Genomic DNA, 27,126 nt, shown 5'->3' with positions numbered 1-27,126 from the left:
AAACGGACATTACACCATTTATAAAGTAAAGAAAACCGGCCAACTACTCAATCAGTCTTCAAATATGACATTCTATATCTTTATTGACAATAAGGAAACACAACAGCCTTTAATAATTACATCTGGAAAAATGTAAATAAAAAGAAAAGCTGTAGTGTTCTTTAGTTAAAGTACAAGTGTTAGGCTCAGACTTCTCAAGGTCCTTGATATGGCCATCTACATTTGTTAGCATCCATGGAGCTGAATCTCTGACTGTGACTACACATACAACACAAATTGGTACTAATTATCAGGGTGAGAATGAAGAGGGGTGCTTCAATTACACTGGAATAAATTCATACTGTCTAGTCAGGGTTATGTACACACCAAATATATTTTGGTATGTTTTGAGGTGTCCTAACTTAGCAAGATGATTAACGTGTTGCACCCTTCTTAAGCTTAGCTGTGCTCAATTTGGTCAAATTTTAGTTGTTTAAAGATAGTTTTTCTCAAAACCAACTGAACAAAAAAAACAGCCAGAAATTTTAGACAAATAACAAAGCTCCATTATGGGTATTTAAGTAATATAGCCCCAAAAGGCAGACAGATTTAACGCTTAACAAAATATTTAATATGGCCACAAACCTGCAAGAATTGTAAGCTATGAATCCTTTATTCAATTCATGATTAAGTAGTAAGAGCAGGTTTGGGCTGGTTAAAATACAGTAGATTCTACTTTTCACAGAGAAATGAGAATTCCTTTTCACATTTAAATGTTTTTTTTTTTGTAGTTTTTTTTTTTAAAAAGTGTGCGCATTATGCCATTTCATTCCTTTACCGATCACCATTTCTGTTCTTGCACCTTCTTAGAGTTTAATGTTCTGCCATTCATTCACCGCAGTGGCTTCAGATCCCCAAAGAGTCTCTTACCCAATCTCCATCTAGTCCCTTAGGGCCCAGTCAAAATGGGCCCACAGTCTAGTCTTCGGCTTTTTTTTTCTCATTTGGAAGTCAACACCAGGGCTTGTACAAGGCCAGGCTAAGACGGTCCCTGGGACACACTCAATGACATCACAGGGTTTAAGGACAAGGACATCAAGGTGTTACCCACACAGTGGACACCATCCTATTGGGAGTTGTAGCATTACTAAAGTTGTTGGGCTCAGTTGAGCTAGATTGGCTGGTTCTCGCCGTACTTGCGCAGATATTTGTCATGGTTGTGGCTGACAGACCAGAGTGGGGGCAAATAGCGGGGCTGCATGCTGGTCAAGAAGTGCTGTCGCCAGCGGCGCTCCAGCTCCATCAGGCCAGGTAGACCAGACTTGGCATATGCCCGCACTACCTTCAGTCCGTGTGACACAAAACTCTCGTTCAAGATCCTGCAAGGGTCAAAAAAAGACAGCGATAAGAAAATACACTGATGTTTTCACAAATGGTTACAAATACTTGCTTTAGCTACTGAAGCCTTTAAAGGATTCATATCATGAACATGTTTATTTTCATTGATCTTTTGAAATAAGAGTTTGATGTTCTATGTAAACATGCACTAACATTCAGAAATCAATTTTAAGTCAAAATCTTTAAGGTTGTGACACCATATCCATAACCACATTAACGTAATAATGCCTATATCAATGACACACATTAGGGCAATTCTCGATATTTTCGAGCCTACTAATAATATTCAAAATATCTCAATAATTATGCATTTGCTCTAAAATGATCTTTTGAATCAGAGGAACCATTGTTGCACCCAAACAGCTATTGTAGCCAACTAAAAATTAAAAATGTAGTTCAAAATAATGTAGGAATATTTCCTGAAGATCACTAAATAAAAATAAATTGGAATATTGAATTATTTAAATTTATAATGCACTACCGTTAATGATACAACCATTCATCAAAATAAAATTATTTACATACACACATATACACACACACATATAATATATATATATTTATTATACACACACACACATTTTCACCGAAGACTTTGTCAGTTTTGAACCATTCTGGCCATTCTCTGTTGACCTCTCATCAAAAAGGCATTTTCTTCCACAGAACTGCCGCTCACTGGATGCTTTTTGTTTTTACCACAATTCTGAGTATATTCTAGAGACATTTGTGCAAGAAAATCCCAGTACATCAGCAGTTACAGAAGGAAACCAGCCAATCTGGTACTAGCAATCATGCCACGGTCCAAATCACTGGGATCACATTCCCCATTCTGATGGTTTTATGCACTGTGGCCCCATGATTGGCTGATTAGATAATCACATGGATGATTGTTGATGCCAGACGGGCTGGTTTGAGTATTTCTCTAACTGATGATCTCCTGGTTCATGGTCTGGCGTGTGTCACAGCATCATCGGACTGAGCTTGTTGTAAAGATTGCCTGCAATGACAGGGAAGACATCCTCCTCTATATGTTGCTCATCCTGAAATGACCCTCCAGCATGACAATGCCACCATCCATACTGCTCGTTCTGTCCATGATTTCCTGCAAGACAGGAATGTCAGTGTTCTGCCATGGCCAGCGAAGAGCCCGGATCTCAATCCCATTGAGCATGTCTGGGACCTGTTGGATCGGAGGGTGAGTGGTAGGGCCATTCCCCCCAGAAATGTCTGGGAACTTGCAAGTGTCTTGGTGGAAGAGTGGGGTAACATCTCACAGCAAGTACTGGCAAATCTGGTGCAGCCCATGAGGAGGAGATGCACTGCAGTACTTAAAGCAGCTGGTGGCCACACCAGATACTGACTGTTACTTTTGAAAATCTTTGTTCAGGGACACATTATTCCATTTCTGTTAGTCATATGTCTGTGAAACTTTTTCAGTTTATGTCTTAGACAGTTGTTGAATCTTTATGTTCATACAAATGTTTACATGTTAAGTTTACTTAAAAGCAGTTGAAAGTTTCTTTTTTGAAAAATTTATATATATATATATATATATAAATTTTTCAAATATATATATATATATATATATATATATATATATATATATTATTTTTTTTTATTAGGGCTGTCAAATTTAACGCATTAATTCAATGCAATTAATTTGACTAAAAATAACGCGTTAAAAAAAAAAATTAACACCATTAATCGCCATGCCCCCGGAACATATGTAAGATTCCTGAGAAATGCAAGCTTGTAGTACCACCTGTTTACTCCAGAGGGCAGTAAGTGAAACTTCAGCTGTGTGGCAATGCGCAGTATATATTGTGAAGAAAAACACCCTTGAGCAGCAGAACACAAACATGTTTTACGTTCAAAACACTTGGAGCGCAAATCCGAACTAAGGGATCTCAAGGTGTTTTCTAAGTATTAAACTGTATTTAACTTGACACAGTGACCAAAAAATTTTATGTTTATGACGCAACGCATCCAAGACACTACACAAGCATGTCTGACGCAGGTGTTCATTGACGGATCCTTAAACACGCCCTCATAATAAATCTCCAACTAAATGACAAATTCACTTGTGAAATGGATTGCTGTGAACTGTGTGCCAATGATTGATTTATGATCAATAATATGGTAGTAAACATTACATTGTGTTCTAAAGCCGCTTTTTATATGGTCTTATCAATGATGAACTCTTCTGCCACAAGAATGTAATGCATTTTAATTATCTGAATATTTTTTATATATCTCCTTTGTAAATATTTAAAGATAACCATGTATCATTTCAACATATATAGAATTATTGTTATATGAGGGGCTTTCTCAGCAAATATTTGTATATGCGATTAATTAATCGGGACACCATGTAATTAATTTGTTCATAAAAATATATATATATTAGGGCTGTCAATCGATTACAATTTTTAATCAATGTGTCCAAAAACTACAATTTCACTCACTTATTCTGTGGAAATCATTTAAATATTATTAGCTTACTGAGTTTTTATTATTGTAGAGCCCAGTCAAGCAATAGATTTGTTTTGTACAATAGTAATATATTTCTGTCGAATTTACTTCACATTTATGAGCTTTTATTTTGCCGGAAAACTGAAATTGCACACTGAATTGAACTGAAATTTTGGACAGTTTGACAGTGTCCCTTATAATAAATGTGGTGAAATGTTGTCTTCTCCATTTCAATGAAACTTTATTTATATATTAAAATATATTATATATTTTATATCTCTAAAATAACTTGTAGCCGTTGAATAAATGTTTGGAATTGTGCAAATGCATGCAAACCACTCTGAGATTGCTGAAACAGAATATCATGAGCCCCACGTGTGCACTAGCAGCCTTCCGCGGTTTAATGATTTCATGCATATGACCATTTGACGATTTTTTAAAATCGCGCTCTAAGAAACGTGGTGGCCAAATAAAAAGCACTGTTACAGGAATTGTGACCTTAATTCCTACCGGATACTGCCAAAAAAAAAACATTTTTTTAAATGTAAGTCACTTTAAATGTCTGTCCGACATCTTAATACAATAAGCCTCAGACTTTATGTCGACAGTTAAAAGCTCTCACCTGGTCTCCAGCACTGCAGCTCTCTGAAGCATCTCTTGCTTGACCTCCTGATGGTCATTACAGAAGTAGCTCTGGATGATCGAGAGGAGCTCCTCCCGTCTGGATTCTGGCATCCCGTCACTGGCGCTGAGGAGAGCGCGAGCAGCTGAGCGTACTCGCCGGCGATCTTCATCCTCGAGTAGCCTAACGCCTACCTCGCCCTGTGGAGCAGAGTGTTCCTCAACCAGCTGCTGCTTCAGGACGCCGTCATGCACGTTAGATGCTGCGTGACAGGCAGTGCAGAGCAGCAGGATGTCGTGGGAATTGTGGTCCTTCATTTCAGCAGGGAAGTAGCGCCTGTACTCATGTGGGACAATATTCTTCCTGGATTACCATGGGAAAACACAATGGTTGAGACCAAGTGAACAAAGTCCACATCACAAATGACATCAAGAAATCAAAAGATCAGTAATCGCTGGTACAGGAAACAGGGAACACACCTGAGGTAAGACTCGGCTTTCCCGCACACCACACACAGGTTCTTTTTGGCTGTGAGGTAGTAGTCTTTCTGGGTTTCTGGACGGCCCGAGGGCTCAAACAGCAAGCGAACAATGAAGGGGTCTTCACTGACCAACTCTGAGACAAAATCATGAACAGGTCACACTCAGATTTCCATGTCTTTTGAATCCATTCTAAAATGGACACTTGTGGTACATGCAGATTGGTCAATGAAGCATTGAAGTGGTACTGAAATCAAAAATATAGTAAAAGCTATATCACAAAGCCAATTTAAGTTTAGTTTGAGCCAACAGTAGATTTCGGATAGCAGAAAAGTGGGTCGCTTATTACCAGGGTATACTGCCATATTAACATCCGCTCTGCGGCTACCCTGCTCTGGAACAGGTTTTGTTTGTGACACCCAATTAAAGTGACCTTTGCATCTCACACTCCAATTTAAAGCGCAATTCACAGAGAGATTTACAAATGTTTATATTTATTAACGAAATATAGAATTTCAGCAGATTGAGCTTCATATTGGTCAGCATTTTAAAAAGGAATATTCAGAGTTCAATAAAGGTTAAGCTCCAGCAACAGCAATTTGTGGCATAATATTGATTACCAAAAGGGGTTAGTGACACTTACAATGGAATTAAAAAAATGTTTAACGTTAAAATACTCAACATTATGCGTGTAAACAAGATTTTAGTGTGACAAAATCACTTACTAATCTTTTCAGTGTAAAGTTATAGCCAATTTTACAACTTTGTTGCTATGACAATGTTAACAAACCCTAAAATTACTGTAAAAATGTAATGTATGTAACTTTACAATTAAAAAAAATACACAAGCTTTAACAGAAGAATTCATGTCAATGCTTTTATAAAACTATAAGCTTTGTATTTTTCAGACTTTAAACCCTCTTAAATTGGCCACATTCAATTCCATTGTAAGTGAATCACTCAGGGATCCCACTCCTTCTGAGGCACAACTTTTAGGACATTTCCTGGACAATTTGTGCCACACAGTTATAATATTTACGGAAAGTATAAAACACACAGAAGGTCATTCAAATTGTGGTTAATGAGGGTTTTATTTTTTTTTAACTTCCGTATTCAAAAGTCATCATCAAAATTATGTCTAAATCAAATTAATTTGTTAAAACTTTAACCAAATGAAAAAATAATTATTTAATTACATTTTTCAACATAATATTGCAGTTTGCTACATTGCCCAGTGTGATAATCCAAAAAAACCTGTGATTAAATTACATTTACAGGTATTGTCTGCGACTGCTGCACGCTCCAGAGTGCTCTGCTCAATGTCATTTACCACACACACACACACACACACACACACACACACACTATATTAATTTAATCAAATCTTTTGCGGTTTAATAATATATATTTCTTTTTTATAGATTAAGAGATTTACATTTTAGTTTCAAATATGCCAGATTTCAAGACATTCTGCATTTTATAGTATAGAACTTTTAAGAATGGATTCAGTGATTCCATCAGTGTTTCTGCATCATGGCCCTAAATGTGGAAATGGCAGTACAAGCACACTATTAAATTATTGAATATTGATTTACAGACCGAGGTGTAAAGGACGCATCACCATACGACCACCTCAGGGTGTGAATACAGTTAAAAAAATAAATGCAGTCTGACCTTCATCGTTGTCTTAAGTTTACAAATGAAATGCTTTTGCTGTTAACACTACAGCAGTGTTGGAACAAAAAAAAAAAAAAAAAAGAAGTTGCACTATATCAATACTTACATGTAGCAAAACCTTGTCAGTGACATAATCCAGCTGTTTTATTATACATTATTATTATTATTATTATTATGTATTAGATACCACCCCCTGAATAATCAGATTTAGCCAGATTGCGCACCCTGGAATTAACAGTAATTCCAGTCTTCAGTAGAAAAGAAGCTACATTTTTCAACTTGTATCTGGACTTTAAAGGATTCGGATCTCTTTTTTTGTTCAATTTAGTTGCAAGATATCAGCTCACTTTTCATTCACACAGTTATTTATATCGGAACTCCGTAAACTTAAATATTATAATTTGTAAACAAATAATAATATATTATAATAGTAATATATTGTATTATATCTCAATCGTGCACCTTTAACTTTTAAACCCTCACGCTTTTATTTTGACATTCTGAACTCTCCAGGAAGTCCTGTATGTGTCTGTTTGTAGACATGTTCACAGTAGCTTAATTCGCTTCTTATTCAAATTCTGGTAAAATGCACCTCCAGTGCTGTTCTAAATGCATATAAGTGAACCAAACTATTGAGAATCTACGTCAGAGATGTTGTTCGTGAGTAGAGCTCAAATATCGCACACGGCGTGAAGGCTAAAAATAGCCACGAGCGTGTGTGTGTAAACAGAGCAGTGCCTAAATTATCCATATACAGGGTTTATTAAACCAACCAGCTGCAGATAAAGAACTAGTCTACTGACAAAAACAAATTAGACTTGCCTTGGATTTGGACTTCATGGACTTGTGAACATGTCGGCCAGGACGCATGGGAACCCATCAATGTAACCTACATTTTTTATTTTTATATGAGGGATGAGTCAAAATTAGTTTAAGTGGTAATCAACATTATGCCACAAATAATATCAATTGAGCTCAACTTGTATTGAATCCAGAATATTCCTTTAAACAAGGTATGTAAGGAATGAGTGGGGACGGACCGTTGAATTATTGAAAAATGATGCACACTTGAGGTGGTAATGCGGTCACTACGTGCAGCAGAGTTACCAGACCATAATACATCATTCAGGGTTTTATTTCTCAAGACATTCTGGTTTTTGCTCCCAAAACGTTCTTATGAGAGGAACTACCATCTACCACGGATTCAGTGTCTTGCTCTGCTACAGCTCAAGCCTTTGTTGCTTCGTCAAAAAGGTCACTTTAGAACTTTTACACGAGGACGATGGGTGTTTGAGCATGTGTGTGTTTTGTTTAAGGGATCGAAAGAGAAAAACTCAGAAAGTGAGAGAGAGAGAGAGAGAGAGATTGCTTCTGGGATGACCTTTTTTGTTGAAGCTCTCGTCAGAAGTTACATCGCTTCAAAATCGCCAATATGCAAGTTTAAGCACTTCTCAGCAGTAGCGTGTGTTGCCATATTTCCATTGTAAAACTTAACTGGTTTTCAACCCCAGAGATGCAGGTGTGCGCTGATATGACGGCTCTGTTATTCTCTCACGAGTGTGTGCGTTATGCGTATGTGTCCCCACATGTGTGGGAGTGTGTGTGTGTGTAAGGGGGGGCATGAGGGTGTTTCCCACAAATATTTGAGATAAAGACTGTTTTATTGATCAAGTATATCTAGCTTTGATGCAGCGAAAACGTCAGTTTAGAACTAGCAACGGAGGATGCACTGCTTTTCGGCATTGAAGTAACAAGGTAGGGTGACGCATGTGCGCATGCACGTGCGTATGTGTGAGCATGTTTAAGTGTGGGGGAATCAAGGGCGCTATTCAACAGAAATTGAATAAATCTAGGATATTATAGACATTGTTTGATGCTCTTAACAGATTTATTTTAACCAATGGCTTTGTTTATATGGTTATTTTGTTTTGGTAGCCTGTGTGGCTTTTTGAAATAACTGAAATAATATGGAACTGTTACGCCTTCAAGACCTGGAACTACTTTATAGCCACGTGCTTACTTGAAAAATAATTTCACACCTTAGAACATCAGTCAACCAATCAGAATCAAGCATTCAACAGACCTGTGGTATAATATAAATTATTGCAAGTGTTATGCAGGGAGCGATGTTGAGAAACTCACTCAATAAGGTGTTATTACAAGTTTGTTGTTTTTCTTTAACTCCCAGCATTGATATTGATGAAAAGTGTTTCTTGAACGTTTTTAATTTTTTAAAGAAGCTAATGATTATAAAATGTTTGGTTTTTATGCATATTTTATATTGGGGTGAATTTTGGGAAAATGTTGCAAACATTCCAAGCGGTTTAAATCAGGGATGGGCAACTATTTTGGTACAGGGGCCACTTTGGGCTGCATGGGGGGCCACATTGTATTCCTTTTGAGATACAATGTTCCGCATTGATTTAGTTCTTGTATATTTTAAGCCCAGAAATAGTTGTGTACTCATTTTTCTGAAGTGCAATTGAGAACACAAAAAACATCCTCAAAACATTACCCCTTTACGTGCTAAAAGTGTCATGAGACCCGCATCATCAATGGTTTGGTGTCCATTTAGCACAACTCAATAAAACAGGCTGCATGACTATGACAAATAAGTACTGCAAGAGTTCAGTTAAAATACAGGAGCGAGGGACTTCATTTCTAAATTGCACAAATAAAAAAAAATACAAATTTGTCTCTTGCTTGCCTTTGCTCGTGTGCCAACGATTACCCCTCTGCATGTCAATGATGAGGAGATCGGTTTATATTTTATTAAAAAGTTCATCACTGAGAAGGTTTGTAGCACCAAACAGCACAAGCAGCCTCAAGAATGGACATGGAGTGGCAGTATATAAGGCCATAACCACAATATACAAGTCCCCCAAATAATCACATATGGCAAGATTGCCCCCCCAATTGATATCCTTGTTGCTGTTCTGCTGCAGTTCATTATGTGCTGCTGTATAACTGTCATTAAGCTGTTGCAGAAATAACAATGGTTTAAAAAAAAGGTACATTTTTACTGCACTCAGTAGTCCAACAACACTCGACAATGTCATTTGAGATAGGAAATCGATGAAGGCGGGACTCAAGTTTAAAACGTTAGCAGGAACCTCATGGATTATTCCAGCACCACGTATCAGTTCAGGTTAAGAGTATTTGTTTCATGTGAGATGTAACATGCAATATTTGACCACAACGACAGTGTCATCCATTCTTAATGCAAATATTATTAGTTCCATCCATCCATCCATCCATCGTCAACCGCTTATCCTGTGTACAGGGTCGCGGGGGGCTGGAGCCTATCCCAGCTAACATTGGGCGAAAGGCGGGGGACACCCTGGACAGGTCGCCAGTCCATCGCAGGGCCACACATAGACAGACATACACTCACATCCACACCTAGGGCAATTTTTTTTTTGGAGACACCAATTAACGAACTATTGCATGTCTTTTGGATGGTGGGAGGAAGCCGGAGTACCCGGAGAGAACCCACGCAGACACGGGGAGAACATGCAAACTCCACACAGAAAGGCCGGGGCAACCAGGGTTTGAACCCACAACCTTCTTGCTGTGAGGTGACAGTGCTAACCGCTGCACCACCGTGCCGCCAAATATTATTAGTTAATATTTTTAAATCAATTTAAGGTTTTCTAAATTCAATTCTTCAATTCTTTTCTTTGATACAGCACAAAAAAGAAAGAAAAGATGACTGAAACAGGCAAATTGCTGGCAATGCAGACACAGTGTTTGTCTTGTACTGTGTGAACTTAAAAAATACATGTATCTTTTAAAACCAAAAATTACAAAAATTTGGGCCCATCGCATTCAAGCCTTGATTCAGAAAATGACTGCATTCAACACCTTCAGTATATTAAAAAGGACCAAAGAGGACCATTATATTTGTGACCTCAACACCCGTGACCCCCCCCCACACACATCATCATTGATGGTGATATTTTCACAAGCTGTTGCAGTTTATATGGAAGCTTTTTTTTCCCAACCAAAACTGTTGTTGTGATACAGTTCAGACTGTCATCTATTCTTTTGTTTAGCTTTTACCAATATTTAATGAATATTACATATATAATTGCTTTAAGCAAAGTTTGCTAATCTGGGTCTTGGAGGGTTAAATACATTTGGATGGTTTTCCCTGGTCATGTACCCACTCAAGCCTAAAAATATAAATCTAGAAAATAGCTAGTAAGATGGATTAATACAATTCTTTTAAATTATTATTTTATTATTATTATTATTAATCAATTAAAAGCTTAATATTTTAAGTATGCATGTTAAACTTTTCATTAAATTACCATTAAAGCTTTTACATTTTAAAATACATACTTTAAGCTTTAACTGAATGAGGCTGTAGCTTATGTTCTTGTTGTGGACTTATATTAAATGTACTTATGCATTGATATTTCTAATATTTTTCAATTATATTTGTATTATATTTTTTTCCTCTCGAGCTTCCAAGCAGCCACGTTTCATGTTTTTGTGTGTAAATGAGTTTAAATTCTTGTTTAGTTTAATAATGGTCTCTTGTGCAAGTGTAAAAGTGTCAAAAATATTTGTTTATTTAGCTACAGTGCTGTGAAAAAATATTTGGCCCCCATCCTGATTTCTTCTAATTTTGTGCATTTTCCATACTAAACCATTTTAGATCTTCAAATGAGACACACTGACGTTCAAAATTTGGGGTCACTTACTCCTGTGTGTGTGTACACACACACACACACACTTTTTTTTCCCCACACATTTTAGAATAATAGTAAAGTCATCAAAACTATGGAATAATAGAAATATGGGAATTATGTTGTGACTAAAAATCCAAAATAAATCAAAACTGTGTTATATTTTAGCATCTTCAAGAAGTCACACTTTGCCTAGAATTTGCAGACATTTTACATTTTCTCAAGCAACTTATCTTGAGGAATCACCCTGAGATGCTTTTTAAACAGCATTTGAGTTCCCATCTATGTTGGACAGTTATTGGCTGCTTTTCTTTATTATTCGGTCCAAGTCATCGATTTCAAAAACGTTTTTTTTTTTTTATTTTTTTTTTTTAACATTAGTTTTGTAATGAAATAAATTAATATGGTGGCACAATTATATTTTTGTCTATAAAATTAATTAAAAAAAAAATTAAGCGTATGCCTTCAGATCAAAAGATTTTTTTAAGATCATGAGAAATATTTCAGTGTTTCAAAGTGTTTCAAAACCTTTTGTATTGTATAACATAAAACAAAGGCAGCCTGAATAAACAAAATACAGTTTTCAAATATATATATATATTTTATTGAAGCAAAAAAGTTATTCTACACCTATATCACCCATGTGAAAAACGAACTGCCCCCTTAAACTTTATAGCAGGTTGTGCCACCTTTAGCAGCAACAACTGCAACCAAACGCTTCCGATAACTGGAGATCAGTCTTTCAAAATGCTGTGGTGGAATTTTGGTCTGCTCTTCTTTGCAGAACTGCCGTTCAACCACACTGGAAGGTTTGAGCATGAACAGCCTGTTTTAAGGTCCTGCCACAGCATCTCACCCCCTGTCTTCCAAACAGTTCCACTTTCAACTCATCAGTCCACAGAACATTCTTTGAGGATCATTAAGGTGTGTTTTGGCAAAAATCACACAAGCCTTAATGTTCTTCTGGGTTAGCAGTGGTTTTCGCCTCACCACTCTTCCAAGGATGACACATTTCCCAGTGTCTTTCTGATAGTGGAGTCATGAACAGTGACCTTTATTGATGCAAGAGAGGCCTGCAGTTCCTTGGAAGTTGTCCTTGGCTTTTTTGTGACTTCCTGGATGAGTCATCACTGTGCTCTTGGAGGTATTTTGGAAGGTCAGCCACTTCTGGGAAGGTTCTCTACTGTGCCAAGTTTTCTGCATTTGGAAATAATGTCTCTCACTGTGATTCTTTGGAGTCCCAGAGCCTTTGAAATAACTGTTTAACCCTTCACAGGCTGATGTATTTCAATCCCCTTTTCCTCATCATTTCTGGAATTTCTTTCGACCTTGGCATAGTGTGCTACTGAGTGAGACCTTTTAGCCAACTTCATGCTGCTGAAAAGGTTCTATTTAGGTGTTGATTTGATTGAACAGGACTGGCAGTAATCAGATCTGGGTTTGTCTAGTCCAGCTGAACCCCATTATGACTGCAGTTTCATAGATTTGGGGGTTTAGTAACTAAGGGGGCAAATACTTTTCATACATGCCCAGTTGGTATTGGATAACTTTTTTGCATCAATTAATAACATTATAATTTAAAAACTGCATTGTGTGTTTACTCAGATTGCCTTTGATTTACGTTACATTTTGTTTTAATCTTTGAAACAATTTAGTATGAGATATACACCAAAACAGAAGACCTCAGGTCTCAATATGGGCAAATAATTTTTAACAGCAATGTATCTAGCTATCAAGCTGACATTGTGACTAAAATGATCAAATTCAGCCCTGAATAAATGGTACACTGTAAACCCTGCTGTTATCATTACTTATAAAAAAAAAAGTACTTGAAAATGTCAAGTTTTGGGCTCATAACTCAAATATCTCAGTTGCTTGAATTATGTTTTCTTGGTCAAAAGGGAACATGTGGTGCATTTACATACTTGTGATTAAGAATTTGAAGAGGTTTTCTCTTTTGTAATATTATTTTTGTTGCTTTGTTGAAAATAGTTGTTTGGTGTGATCACCTTAGGGTGATTGTGTCCCCTTTGGTCAAGTTGGACCCTGTTAACACCATTTCAGGTTTTTTTTGTGCATGACAACTAGCATACATGCATTTCAGTGGAGAAGTTTAATGACTGACCTTGAATCAGTTATAATCGTTTTTATGCATTATTGTTTGCCCTAAATTCGAGTCCATTTAAATAAAGTTGAAACAACAACAACATTCAAACATCAAATCTGAGTTTAGCCTACTTGCAACTTAAATTGTTAAAAGTTAATTCTATAAGAACACCAAATTAACTTAATTACACAAGTTTTGGAGACGGCATTACTCAATTCAGTTGAGGGAACGAGTTAACTTTGGGTTTTCAGTGTATCCTGTCATTATGTCAAACTAGTTGCAGCTCATTGTATTTGCAAATGACAGTGTTTCAGCGTGTGAATGCAATACGCATTAAAACACAGAAATAATGACTTGCGTGAAAAAAAAGATGTGGTACTTTTTATGGAAAAAAAGGGTATTTTTACAAGGCAATTTAAATGTTATTTTTAAGTTCTTAATTTAGATAGCTGACAAATACTACAAGATACATTAGGTATTAACTTCTAAATAAACTTTTATATGATCTTGGGTCTATATAAAAGGAAAAGAGTCTGTTGTAACAGGTCACCATTTTTAACCATTTTAACCGAAATATACAGTCATAAAAGTGAATGTCTAATGATTAAATGTGAATGAATAAAAATCTGTTCTAGCTAGAAATGAAGAAAAACATGTCGGACTGAAGAGTACGCACGGCTGTCACCTCTGGAGTGTGTTTGCTACTGTACAATGTGGACATCACCAACACAAATGTACCTCCTATTCCCTTTTCCAGGTACCATTTTGCTTTCTTCTTGTCACATGTGCAGAGTGGCTGGTCATCAGGAGCATGAAGGAAACAGTTATCATAAAGAGGAGATTTCCTAAAGGAATAACAACAAACACCACCACATAAGTTACATTAAAAACAGCCTTGTCCCCCCAAAAAATATTAAATTGTTAATATTTTTATAGTAAAATAGTAAAAATATTGTTTTTCAATATTATTGTGTTTAATCACGATTTTGGGTCTTAAATCCCAATATCGATCTTTGACTCAATGCGCAACCCGCTTCTACAATGAGAGGAAATCACTTGCAAACATATTTCACACTTTGTGACTAAAATGTTTATATTTGGCAACTGGCTGGTAAATGTTCATATTTCACTCACTAGTGATTGTGTAGTATAGTGGAGGAGTATTCAGCAGTGTAAAAGTTGTTCAAAGACGAGATCCACTCGACACATTTGTCATTGAATAATGCCTCTTTTAATACCCTTTCTGTTCTTTACGGTCAGTTGTTGATACATTTTTTTTATATATTTAATTCTAATCATGCATCGTACAGATGAGAAACCCGTCATCTAAAGATGTGCTCTACAGAAATTTTCTTAAAGAGACAGTACAGGTTTTAGCGTGTGTTCAACAAATCAATGTAAATACATGTACATAGTAACAATTATTACATTAAACATGTAAAAAAAAATTATATATGAAATATAATAATCTTATTAATTGGATACCTGGATTTGATTATTTAAAAGCCAAAATGTAACCAATGACAAAAATGTAAAATAAAATTGCTAATGTGTTCCTTTTTTACTGCATTTCTATGCAGTTGTTCTGGGTGGTTGCTAGGCCATTGTTACTGTAGGTGGTCACCGGGATACAGGATGTAATGTGTAGTTTCTTATTGGCAAAAGAGACCACCACTAAGCCTCTGATATTTTTGGCCTGTATTCACAAAATCATATGGTTCAAATTAGCTACCAACTCTGAATTTTAGGCGCAACAAAAATTATGGGTCACCACCACTCTAATTTTAGGACTCAGGCCCTGATCTCTTGATATGGTTTAAGTCAATGTAAGCCTATGGCATTTTTCACCCATTTTATGGGCCACCGGACAAAACTCATAACTCTGAGCACCAAGCAAGTGCTGAAAAATAACACACAAAGAACGGGTTGCGCGTAGAGGTTTAATACTTGAGGATAGGGGTCTGTTCAAATCATTAACCCTACATATGAGTAATAGAAATAGTGATTCATCATGTCAACATTATACAGTTTTGGTTCCGGAAGTATTTTTTCCATTAATTTTTTTTTACATAGGAATTTAAAAATATCCTTCATAAAAGAGAATGAATAAAAACAACCAGCAGCAAAAATGTATTGGAAAATCAGACACTCTTTTATGAAGGAATGAACTACATAATTACATAATAGAAATAAAAACTATGGAGAAAATAAAACTATTGATTTAAAGTTGTTGATAAGTATAGAAACAATATTTAAAATTTTATTGCATAACATTCATATATTTATAAACATACAAGTAGTTTGAGAGTGTAGGGAGAGGGACTTGATTGCATAATTCACAGTGCATTATGGGAGTGTGGAGCTCTTTTGGCGCACTTTGTTTGCCTCGATTCCCTGATTTGTGGGTCTTTCTCTACAGTATCATGGGTTGTATAGTTCTTCACCAGGAATTCTGCCATTAAACAATTTCTAAAAAACTGAAGTTGAAATAACGTGGACTGCTAGCTTCAATAGAAGCATAGCATAGATTAACATACTCAGAACTCACGGTAATCTTTAAAGTTTTATAAATTATCTTCAATTCACTGCATTACCTGGCAGAATATCCAACTCCTAGTGGTTTGCGTTTGTTCTGCCGCGGGTCTGGAACTTGCTGGTCTCCAGACTCAGGACTCTCCGCGGTGGACTTCCTGCTTCGTCGTCTCCTCTCCCCTTCTTCTCCCCCTCCACCACCACCTCCTCCACCACCACCACCTCTGAAGGGTACATCCACCAATCCCTGGCAGTGAGATGTCAGCTGCCCCAACACAGTTTCACTCTCAGTGGGAAGGAAGGGCTGTGCGTTCAGCCCCAGCAGGTGAAAGAAAAGGGCGATAGAGATCATGGCGTCCCGTGCTGCATACGTAATCTGGTGAATACAGTATAGAAGTGAGTTTAGGGTAATGGCACGGTGTTCCTGCAGTTCTCAACTCAACTACACAGTGTCTACAAGTTGTGCTGATGATCTATGATTCACCTGTTCCTTTGTTAGCACGTCTGCCTCCCAATCACCGCAGCGCAGTTCTAGCGACTTATCCAGTGCAACATTCAGCAGGTCTGCAGCCAGGGATTTCAAACTCAAGCCGTTATTCAGCACTGCTTGTCTGAAAAACACAATCAAACATGCAATTAGGAAAACATAGAAAGGACCCAATTTGGGCACTTAAGTCACACTTAAATGTATGAATGCCAATGCATTAGATAACAATTAACAAAACAAGTGACATCTGAAAAACAAATGATGCTGTAGCTTTACTCATTTTTAGTAAATGTATGAAGCCAGTTCCCCTAATGTTCACAGAGGTTTCCTAGCAGAGTAACCATAGGTGTAGTTCAGCACATGAACTCAGCCGGTACCCCCGCAGCTCTGCTCCTGGACCTGTGAGCCCATTGTACAAAGGAGACGCAGTTTGTTCCTGGCAGTCAACAGATGCCCTAATCCTATCCATATGGAGCCTGTAAGGCTGGGTAGCCTTCCAGGAACAATGTATGGCACCTCTCACCCATCACGCACCTAACTGGGCGCCAGTGTGCAAGCAAGGAGATAAAGCCGGCTCCCCAAGGAGAGGTGCCTCTGCGTTTTAATGGCAGCCTTGATGAGGCTCTATTCACATCAGATGTGCCTCATCACCTGCTGCCCAAACAAAGCTCTTTAAATTGCACCTTTCCTCTCTCCTGCCCACTCCCTTTGTGAGCCTGGCTGATGGACGGCCTTAAGAGGTGGGGTGACAATGATGAGAGGGTGGGGCGGGTCATTCCGCCACCCATGGTGTCAGTTTTTAATGACCCTCTATGCATAATTTTTTACAAAGCGACCGACAAATGGCAAGTTGCAGTTTTATTTCATGTTTACTAATGGAGGAGGCTGATTGCGCCCCCTTTAGTGAGCCATGGACACCCCCCTATAAATGGCACCTCAATGCGTTGCATACCTTGCGTAAAGGTTTTTGCACCTCTGACCACACCTTAAGACAACGCTCAGGGTTTTATCTCAAGATACTTTCTGGTTTTCATCCCTAAAACGCTAATGAGAGGAACAACTTTCTTCCGCCACGGATTCAGCGTGTTGTTTTGATACAGTCCGAGCCTTCGTTGCTAATGTCGAAAATGTCACTTTAGAACTAGCAATGAAGGATGCACTGCTTTTCAGCATTGGAGTAAAAAGGTAGGGAGTTTGTGTGCACACATGGGTTTTATTTGTTTTATGGTTATTTTACTCTAGAAAGACGTGTTCTTTGTGTGTTATTTCGAGGTATGCACTCTTTTTAGCTCAAATTCAATTCAGACTGCAAGCTCACAACTTGAAGCGGTGCAGGAAACACTGGTTTCTAGTATTAAAAAGATTACAGCCTTTACTAGTTGAAATTCCATTTTTGATGTCAAGAGTCTGTATTCCCATGAGTAATGACATTTTCTAAATCAAGAATTACCATTTTTACTAGTGTAAACCAAATAAATGATAAAGCTAGTTTCACAAGTAGTACTTCCATTACTGATCTCAAGAATTTGCATTTTATCTAGTGTAAACTGAATTATAGATATCCATAATCTATATCCTGCACAATTAAATGTCAAAACGGTTTGCAATAGATGGGATCTGTTTAGTTTTAAAGTTAGTGACATTTGTATTATCAGATCGGTTGCATTTTTCAATCAGTCACATTCAACTGATATAAAATAATTAATGTTTGTGACGAGGAGGGGGGCGTGGTCGTGCTGTGATGGAGTATGGCCGGCACTGAATCAGCTGATCAGCGAGAGGGCGAGATAAAGGGGCGGCTGGAGGTGCCGGTTTGGGAGAGAGAGACTGACGCGTCTGCGTTGCATGTGTGTCTATGTCCTTATGTTTTGTTGTTTTAAGTTCATTTAAATCATTAAAGTTTGTTTACTGTTCAGCTGGTTCCCGCCTCCTCGACTGTCCTTAGACTGTTATAGTGGTGCCAAAACCTGGGAGGGAGGAGGGATGCGCTGTAGTGGAGTCCTCGCTGCTGCCATTCGCCAGGTGAGCAGCCGCGGCCGTCTGCTTGGGGACGGAGGGGGTCGCTGACGGCCGGCGAGAGCTGGATGAAACGCGGCCATCTGTTGGGAAGGTCCATCCACAAGGGGCCGGAGGACTCACTGCTGTCTGCCGGTGGAGGAGCGAGCTAGTGTCCGCAAGAGGGCGGAGGTGTGGTTGAGGACCGGGCGACATCTTGTCCGGGAGCGGACCAGCAAATTCTTTTCTCTCTCTCTCGGTTTGTCTCCGCTCACCATTTCCCTCTCCCCACACCTCCCCTCATCTCTCCCCCAGGTTCACAGGAGGTGGGGTGGGACACCTGCTGACAGAACGGTCGGTTGGGCAGCGTCCCCCCGCCCCAATAGTTTTTGGTTTCAGTTTCGTTCCTTAAACCATTTTAGTCCGTTGCAATTTCTAATTATTTTTACAGGTTTCTCACGGCTTACAGCTGTAGCATTACCTCTGTCTGAGGGCCAGATAGCGCAGGTCCACAGTGCACTGCAGAGTCAGACCATGATCATGAGCCAGATGCTTTCCATCCTCATAACAACCCACCCCAACCTTCAGTACATGAGGGTCAGACAGGACCCCCATAAGGCCCTTCGGTAGAGGAAGCTGTGCTTCTCGAAATGACAGCAGTCGCACCAGCACACAGCGGCCAGAGAACGTCGCCAACTGGAGTAAAGATACTGCAGATGCTTTGCCTTTGGTGGACACCTGCAAGAGAGAGAACACATAGTGAAGGAACCTACTGCAAGGAACAAGCCATTTCATTTAATCACGTACAGAACCATTCTTACACGCATGCTTTTTACCCATTCACAGTCCAGGCCCAGAACCGGATACACAGACAGGTCCTTTTGGAACGCGGGCCAGAACATCTCCCACTGCTCTGAAGAGCTCACGACCACCGGTGACATCTCTAACAGTATACTAATGGGTGGCACAGGTACTGGCTTTGGGGTTGGTGCTGGCGCTGACAGCTCTGGTCTTGCAGGCTGCGATTGGGTGATGTCCACTTCCAGCTGGGCTTGTACGGGCTCAGCCACAGTGGGACCCTTTAGAGCCTTTTTCTTTTGAGTGCGGATGCTGCGCCACAGAAACAGACCACTGAGTGTGGCTCCTAACATGGCGGCCACAGCTGCAGTGAACATGCTCTGCCTGGACATCTTTGCAGCTCCACCAACCACCCACTAAAATCAAACATTAAAAAATAATTTCTTAATCCAGGAATGCCCTTAAAAAATTATCACAATTACCATAATTTCTGTCAAAATACCATAGTTATTATTAGTGTTCCACTGATGGCTGAAATAATGCAGAGATTATAAACACACACATTATATATACACTGATCAGCCACAACATTAAAACCACCTGCCTAATATTGTGGAAATACCCTCATGTCTACAAACCTGAATAAGGTTAAAGCATTCTGAGATTATATTCTTCTCACCACAATTGTACAGAGTGGTTATCGGAGTTATTGTAGGCTTTGTCTGTTCAAATCAGTCTGGCCATTCTCTGTTGACCTCTCTCATCAACAAGGCATTTCCATCCACAGAACTGCCGCTCACTGGATGCCAGGAGATCAGCAGTTACAGAAATATTCAATCAAGCCAATCTGTCAGCAACAATCATGACATGGTCCAAATCACTGAGATAAAATGTTTTCCCCCATTCTGATGGTTGATGTGAACATTAACTGAAGCTCCTGACCTTTATCTGCATCAATGTATGCACTGCAGCCACACAATTGGCTGATTAGATAATCACATGGATGATTGTTGGTGCCAGACAAGCTGGTTTGAGTATTTCTGTAACTGCTGATCTCCTGGGATTTTCACACAAAACAGTCTCTAGAATTTACTCAGAATGGTGCCAAAACCAAAAAGCATCCAGTGAGCGGCAGTTCGGTGGATGGAAATGCCTTGTTGATGAGAGAGGTCAACAGAGAATGGCCAGACTGGTTCAAACTGACAAAATCTACAGTAACTCTGATAACCACTCTGTTCAATTGTGGTGAGAAGAATATAATCTCTGAATGCTGTTTTGGTGGCACGAGGGGGACCTACACAATATTAGACAGTTTGTTTTAATGTTGTGGCTGATCGGTTTATAAAGGCTATGCAACGGTGGTCAACTAATTGCCAAGTCGTCCAACAACTGATGAGTCGATTAGTAGGGTTGACTACTAACATTGGAAATTTTAGTGGAGGTGGTATTAAACAGGAGACAAAATTCTCAAATTAATTGAGATGCAACTTCAGTAAATCCCTCAGCTAAAAGTTTTGTCTTTAATACTTTAGGTTTTGTCCATTTATGCACTATGCATTTATCTACAGTTTCAGCTGTCAAAGTGGAGCATCAACAATACATTTCATGATGACAAAACGTTAAATCTCCTGCTCTAAGTAATGTTCCCATATTTGTGAGGAGCTGTGGAGTGATCCAAGTCTTACACTGATTCTGTCCAACACTGCTTAAATAAATAGTTGCGGTTAATAAAGTTAAACTGGTTGAAATTGTGAACTAGATGTGTACCCGCATTGTTCTGCACTTTTGAATGTGCATCGAGGATCGTCCTGAAGCGCTCCAGTTATTTTGAAGCGTGTTATTCTGCATTCAGCGGTGCATTGCGTCTATTTATTGGAGCCTTTCTTATTTTTCTTTGATAGTTTTGTGGGTAGCACTTTATACAGTACATAAAAGTAGAACAGTACTGTAAAATAATGTCAACTATAGTAATTACTAGGTTACTAACCCTATACCTAACCTTAACCCATATTAAGAACATGTAGTTACCTAAGATCACTCAGTACTTTCATGGGCAAGTACACTGTAAATATACTTAAACTGTTTTGTGCCATAAGTTGTTATAGGTATTTAGCCCATTTATTTGTTGAATATCCTTTAGTTACCTTGTTGAAGTGCTGCATTTAGCATCCGTATAATGTATACTGCTCAGCTGAAAAACACAATTATGTTAGATACATACTGTACGCTTGTACAACTTTTGAAGTAAGCTTCAACTTGTAACATTTTTCAAACGAGTTATCATGCAAAAGTATTTTTCACTACAGTAAAGTGGAGCTTCTCCGTGCTCACCAAATATATTAAACTAATTAAATTAGTTGTCAATGATTTATTATTGTTAATATTGATTAGATGCTGCAGCATTATATATATATATATATATATATATATATACACACACACACACAGCTTTGAAAAAGTATTTGCCCCCATCCAGATTTCTTCTGTTTTGGTGTATATCTCATACTAAATTGTTTCAAACATTGAAACAACATCTGACATAAAAAAGGCAGTTATTTATTGAAGCAAAAATGTTATCCAATACCAACTGGGCCTGTGTTGAAAAGCATTTGCTCTTGGTTACTAAATTCCCAAATCTATGAAACTGCATTCATGGTGGGGTTCAGCTGGACTAGACACACCCAGATCTGATTACTTCCAGTCCTTTTCAAACAAATCAACACCAAAATAGAACTTTTTCAGCTGCAAGAAAAAAAGGTCTCGCCCAGTAACACACTAGGTCGAAAGAAATTCCAGAAATTATGAGGTGGTGATTCAAATACATCAGTCTGGGAAGGGTTAAACAGCTATTTCAAAGGCTCTGGGACTCCAAAGACTCACAGTGAGAGACATTATTTCCAAATGCAGAAAACTTGGCACAGTAAAGAACCTTCCCAGAAGTGGCTGACCTTCCAAAATACCTCCAAGAGCACAGCGACGACTCATCCAGGAAGTCACAAAAAAGGAACTGCAGGCCTCTCTCGCATCAATAAAGGTCACTGTTCATGACTCCACTATCAGAAAGACACTGGGAAATGTGTCATCCATGGAAGAGTGGCAAAACTAAAACAACTCCTAAACTAGAAGAACATAAAGGCTCTTCTAAATTATGCCAAAATGCACCTTGATGATTCTCAAACATTTGGGAGAATGTTCTGTGGACTGATGAGTCGAAAGTGGAACTGTTTGGAAGACAGGGGTCCCGTTACATCTGGCGTAAATCAAACACAATTCCAGAAGAACAACATACCTACAGTCAAGCATGTTAGTGGTAGTGTGATGTGTGGGAATGCTTTGCTGCTTCAGGGTGACTTGCAATAATTGAGGTAAACATGAAATCTGATCTCTACCATAAACTTCTAAAGTAGAACGTCCGGTCATCAGTCCTTGAGTTGAAGCTCAAGCGCAACTGGAATATGCAGCGAGACAGTGATCCAATGTATAGGAGTAATTCCAATTCTGTTTTGAAGTGGCCTAGACAAAGTCCTGACTTGAACCCAACTGAGATGCTGTGACAGGACATTAAAAAGGCAGTTCATGCAAAGAATTGGAAAAAACTCCACCACAGCGTTGTGAAAGACTGATCTCAGTTATCAGAATAATACATGGTTGTTGCTGCTAAAGGTGGCACAACCAACTATGAAGTTTAAGGGAGCAGTAGTTTTTCACAAGTGTGATGTAGGTGTAGAATAACATCTTTGCTTCAATTAAAAAAAAAAATTATATACATGTCTTTGTTTTATGTTATATCTTGTTTGAAGATCCAAAACAATTTCATATGAAAGATACACAAAAATTGAAAAACTGTATGGTTGTTTCTACGAAAACACAAACAAACGAGATGGGTAATGTTTGACTATAACTAAAGGTAAAACTGGCCATCATTTCCAATCCAGCTGTAATTTTGCAAAATGATGCAAAAAGGGTTCAAAAAGATTATTTAATTGTTTGTATACTAGGGCTGAAATGATTAGTCGACGTCATCGACAACGTTGGCAATTTTGTCTACAATTTTTCCATCGTCAAATAATCGTTTGATTTTATTTAACATAATAGATCACATTAAACTCTAATGATGATGCACGAGAGCACCACTGCAGCTCTCACCTGACTGAAGAGAGGAAGAATTACACAGATCACAGTCCAGATGCACTCTAAACTACCCAAACAGCATCAGGTGATGTCGATCACAAAGTATGAGGGAATTATTATGCAAAAATACAACATAAGTAAATACAGAAGCACTCTTGTTGTGGAATAAGTGGCGGCGGAGCTCTTCAATCTTTAGTGCAGTTATATTTAATGTGTTATAGCTTCAATAAAGTTCATATAATACGGAAGCAGATCATGTAAATAACTACAAACTCTGAAACTGGCATTTCTCTGTGTGGTCAGCACCTCTTTGAGAATGTTGAATATAATATTGAAAATATAAATATTTAAAAATACCTAAAATCCTTTATATATAAAAAAAAAAAAAAAAAAAAAAAAGATGCATTCACCTGAGAAGCAGCATATCAGATATTTAAGACTTGCTTTTAGAGAAGCCACGGCAATAATCAGTTTCTCCTCCATTTTGTCTTCGGAACTAATGTTTGGTGGGAACCCAAGTATACACTGTTGTGTTCTCTAGACTTCGCTAGAGCAGAGCACTTTTAGACTTCTATATTTAGACTTGCTTTTAGAGAATAGATCTTGAATATAAGTATATTTTGTCTTTACTGCACTCGCAGAAGTATAACCAAGTGAAAAAAAAAGACACTTATATACAAAATACACTTATATTTAAGATACATCCTCTTAAAGAAAAATATCTTATATGTTGCTTCTCAAGTAAATTATTTTTTAGACATTTTTAAAATGGAAAACAAGAGAAAAACACTTGAAAACTTGATGACTTTTTAGAGTGAATTTTTCTACTGAATTAAACTTTAAAATTATTTTCCCCCTTTAATTCATTGAATGTCATTTAGAGGTATTTTTAAAAGATGATTTTGTCCTCATTATTGTTAGTAAGCACAACCTTTAATACAACCTTTAAGTCGAGGCACAAACTGAATAATCAGTTAAGAGCTAATAATTAATCGTTGCAATAATCACTGAATAGTCTAATTATCTGTCTAATAATCATTAGATTAAATCGATAATAAAAATAATTGTTAGTTGCAGCCCTAGTGTATACACGATACATCAAATTAGCCTAGGCAAGACAAAGGTATATTTCGAGAGTCAGCCATTTAAAAAAAGAAAATGTTAAAAATGTCATTTCCAGGGGCCTGGGTAGCTCAGAGAGTATTGACGCCGTCCACCACCCCTGGAGTCGCGAGTTCGAATCCAGAGTGTGCTGAGTGACTCCAGCCAGGTTTCCCAAGTAACCAAATTGGCCAGGTTGGGGGGGTAACCGCCTTGTGGTCGCGATTAGTGGTTCTCACACACAATGGGGCATGTGGCAAGTTGTGCGTGGATAGTAGAGTAGTATGAGTCTCCACCGGTGGAGTCTCCGCAGTGTCATGTACAATGAGTCACATGATAAGATGTGTGGATTTACAATCTCAGAAGCGGAGGCAACTGAGACTTGTCCTCTGCCACCCGGATTGAGGTGAGTAACCGCACCACCATGAGGACCTACTAAATAGTGGGAATTGGGCATTCCAAATTGGGAGAAAATATATATATATATAATTTCCATCAGAAATATTTTGAATATCTACTTCAAGATGGCAAAAGATATGTACAGAAACTGCTGAAGTTGAAAAAACACTAAATTTACACAATTTTCACTATAAGATTTTTTTATCATCCACTGACAAGCAAGTACGTAGCCAGGAAATTACTTTTGGGTAGACCTCAATAAAAATGGGTGGGCCAAGATTTTGCCCCAATTTCTTTTCTTTACCAAATTTTAACAAAATATTGGTGCATTCAAAAAATTCTTTCACACTTTCAGAAATAAGAATTTATGCAGAACTATTTTATAAATATTTATTCGGAGTCAAAGAATAATATCTAATATTCTGCCTTGGCTACACCACTGCTACATTTTTTACATTTTGGAACAGATTTATGGGAGATGTAATACTTCTGAAATCTTCTGTTATCGACTGATACAAATCTCAAAATGGCCAAATATCAGCTGATCAATGGATCTCTCTATTAGTTACTATAGCGCGTCACTACTGTAAAATGATAATATGGATCATTAAAACAATACAAGCAGCTTTAAGATATTCAGGATTATTGTTTTATGACTGGTGGCTAAATTTTCACTGTAGTAAATATTGTATTATTTTAGTAGAAACTATGGATATCACTTATGTATGTGTGTAATCCTTACACAGAACAGACCAGCAAAACTTGTCTTGCTGAACATGTTACCTGATGAGCTGTTTATTAATAGTATTAATAATTAAGGTTAATAATCAATTGATTATCCTTTAGTCGTTCAAGGGTTTCCAAATGTATTGCGTTTGTAAAATGATCAGTATTTTAATATTTCAGATTTGCGTCTAAACTGAAACATCACTATCAGTTTGATGAAAAGCTCATGTTTACAGTAAGTTCACACATAAAACAGTATGAAATCACATGAATAAATCACTGTATGTTTGTGTACATGTCAGTGATGTGCTGCTGGTTCACTGCTGTAGCTCTCATACATATAAAAGAAATGCACTGCCGTCTATCACGTCATTATTTAGTAAATGCTGTGGATGATACACGTACCTGCAGACTCGGTTGATCTCACACTTGAACAAGTAAATAGAGAGCGGACACCTGCGCACACGCACACACATTTATGATGATGAACAGCTGCAGAGCTTCTGCTTCTGCTGTTTTATCACATCAGCGCTCAGAGAACACACATGCCACAGCGACACCTCTGTCGGAGGACAGGAACTGCGGAAATCACACGTAGAAATATTTCACTAAGCTTGTTTTTGGGACATTAGACGTTTTTCATTGTAACAAGAAATATACCAAGCCCGTAGGCGGGGGGGTTCAGGTGGTTCGAACGAACCCCCCCTCACTGCCAAAGGTCCAGAATTTAAGTCTTTTTTTTTTTTTTTTTATGTGATTATTGTCATCATTGTTTTAATCAATGCTTGTGACAAATATTCTAGATTGCTGTTTCAGATTAATATGATTTAATATTGTAGCTGGACATGTGTGTGTGTGTGTGTGTGTGTGCCGCGCGTGCAGTTCAGAAAGAGTTCTCGCAATACACTTTTCAAAGCAACGGTGAAGAAGCATCGCCTCTGAATGATTGGGGGGTTATATATATATATATATTTTTTTTTTAATTAAAATTTCTATATTTTATACACTCAATAGTCTACAATATAATAGCCATATAAACTGGCTATTAATTAATAATAAAACATAGTTGGATATTCAGTGATATTGGCTGTGCAATATCGACTTTTGTGATTGGCCAATACCGGCAGACTGGAGCCAATGGAAATGCTTCTCCTTCGGTGCACATCTTATTCCTCTGAGAACTTCAAAGCAGACCGCTTGAGGTAAATTATCTGGAATGATTTAAGTGATTTACGATGCCTAGTATGTGAGAGTGTTATGTCTTAATGTGAGTTAGTCTGAGTGTTTTTTATGCGGCCCCGCCCCTGAGTGTCAAAACCGATTTGTGTGCAGAAAAGAACTCGCGCGTGTGTACAGTTCTGCGCGCGTGCAGAAAAAAACTTGCGCGTGTGTGGGACTTGTTAATTTGTGTGCACAATCATATTTTTGGTGCTCGAGTTTGTGATTTGCAAGTTCTGCCGGTTTAAATTTTACGTGCGAGCTGTGTCATGGTGCTCACACTGTTGAAATTCACTTGCGCGCTGTGTTTT

At 38.0% G+C, this 27,126-nt stretch overlaps 1 protein-coding gene across 2 annotated transcripts; it reads right to left on the bottom strand.

Moving 5' to 3' along the window:
* Positions 1 to 57: 57 nt before the first annotated feature.
* LOC127662631 (exonuclease 3'-5' domain-containing protein 2-like) lies at positions 58 to 26,116 on the bottom strand. 2 transcript variants are annotated; one of them, XM_052153910.1, is made up of 10 exons: positions 26,003 to 26,116; positions 21,385 to 21,431; positions 19,264 to 19,656; positions 18,924 to 19,180; positions 16,445 to 16,571; positions 16,023 to 16,336; positions 14,167 to 14,273; positions 4,951 to 5,086; positions 4,472 to 4,834; positions 58 to 1,358 (listed from the first exon to the last, which is right to left on the bottom strand). In XM_052153910.1, the coding sequence occupies exons 2-10, from the start codon at positions 21,400 to 21,402 to the stop codon at positions 1,151 to 1,153; spliced, it is 1,923 nt and encodes a 640-aa protein (XP_052009870.1). In that variant the 5' UTR covers positions 21,403 to 21,431; positions 26,003 to 26,116; the 3' UTR covers positions 58 to 1,150. The 2 variants fall into 2 exon arrangements, with proteins under 2 accessions (XP_052009870.1, XP_052009871.1); XM_052153911.1 differs by lacking the exon at positions 21,385 to 21,431 and having other exon boundaries at positions 26,003 to 26,100.
* Positions 26,117 to 27,126: the final 1,010 nt, after the last annotated feature.

This window comes from Xyrauchen texanus, chromosome 22 (assembly GCF_025860055.1).
Source record: "Xyrauchen texanus isolate HMW12.3.18 chromosome 22, RBS_HiC_50CHRs, whole genome shotgun sequence".
NCBI classification, from domain to species: Eukaryota; Metazoa; Chordata; class Actinopteri; order Cypriniformes; family Catostomidae; genus Xyrauchen; species Xyrauchen texanus.
Note: the sequence above shows the minus strand (reverse complement) of the source record. Positions and strands in the feature narration are given on the sequence as shown.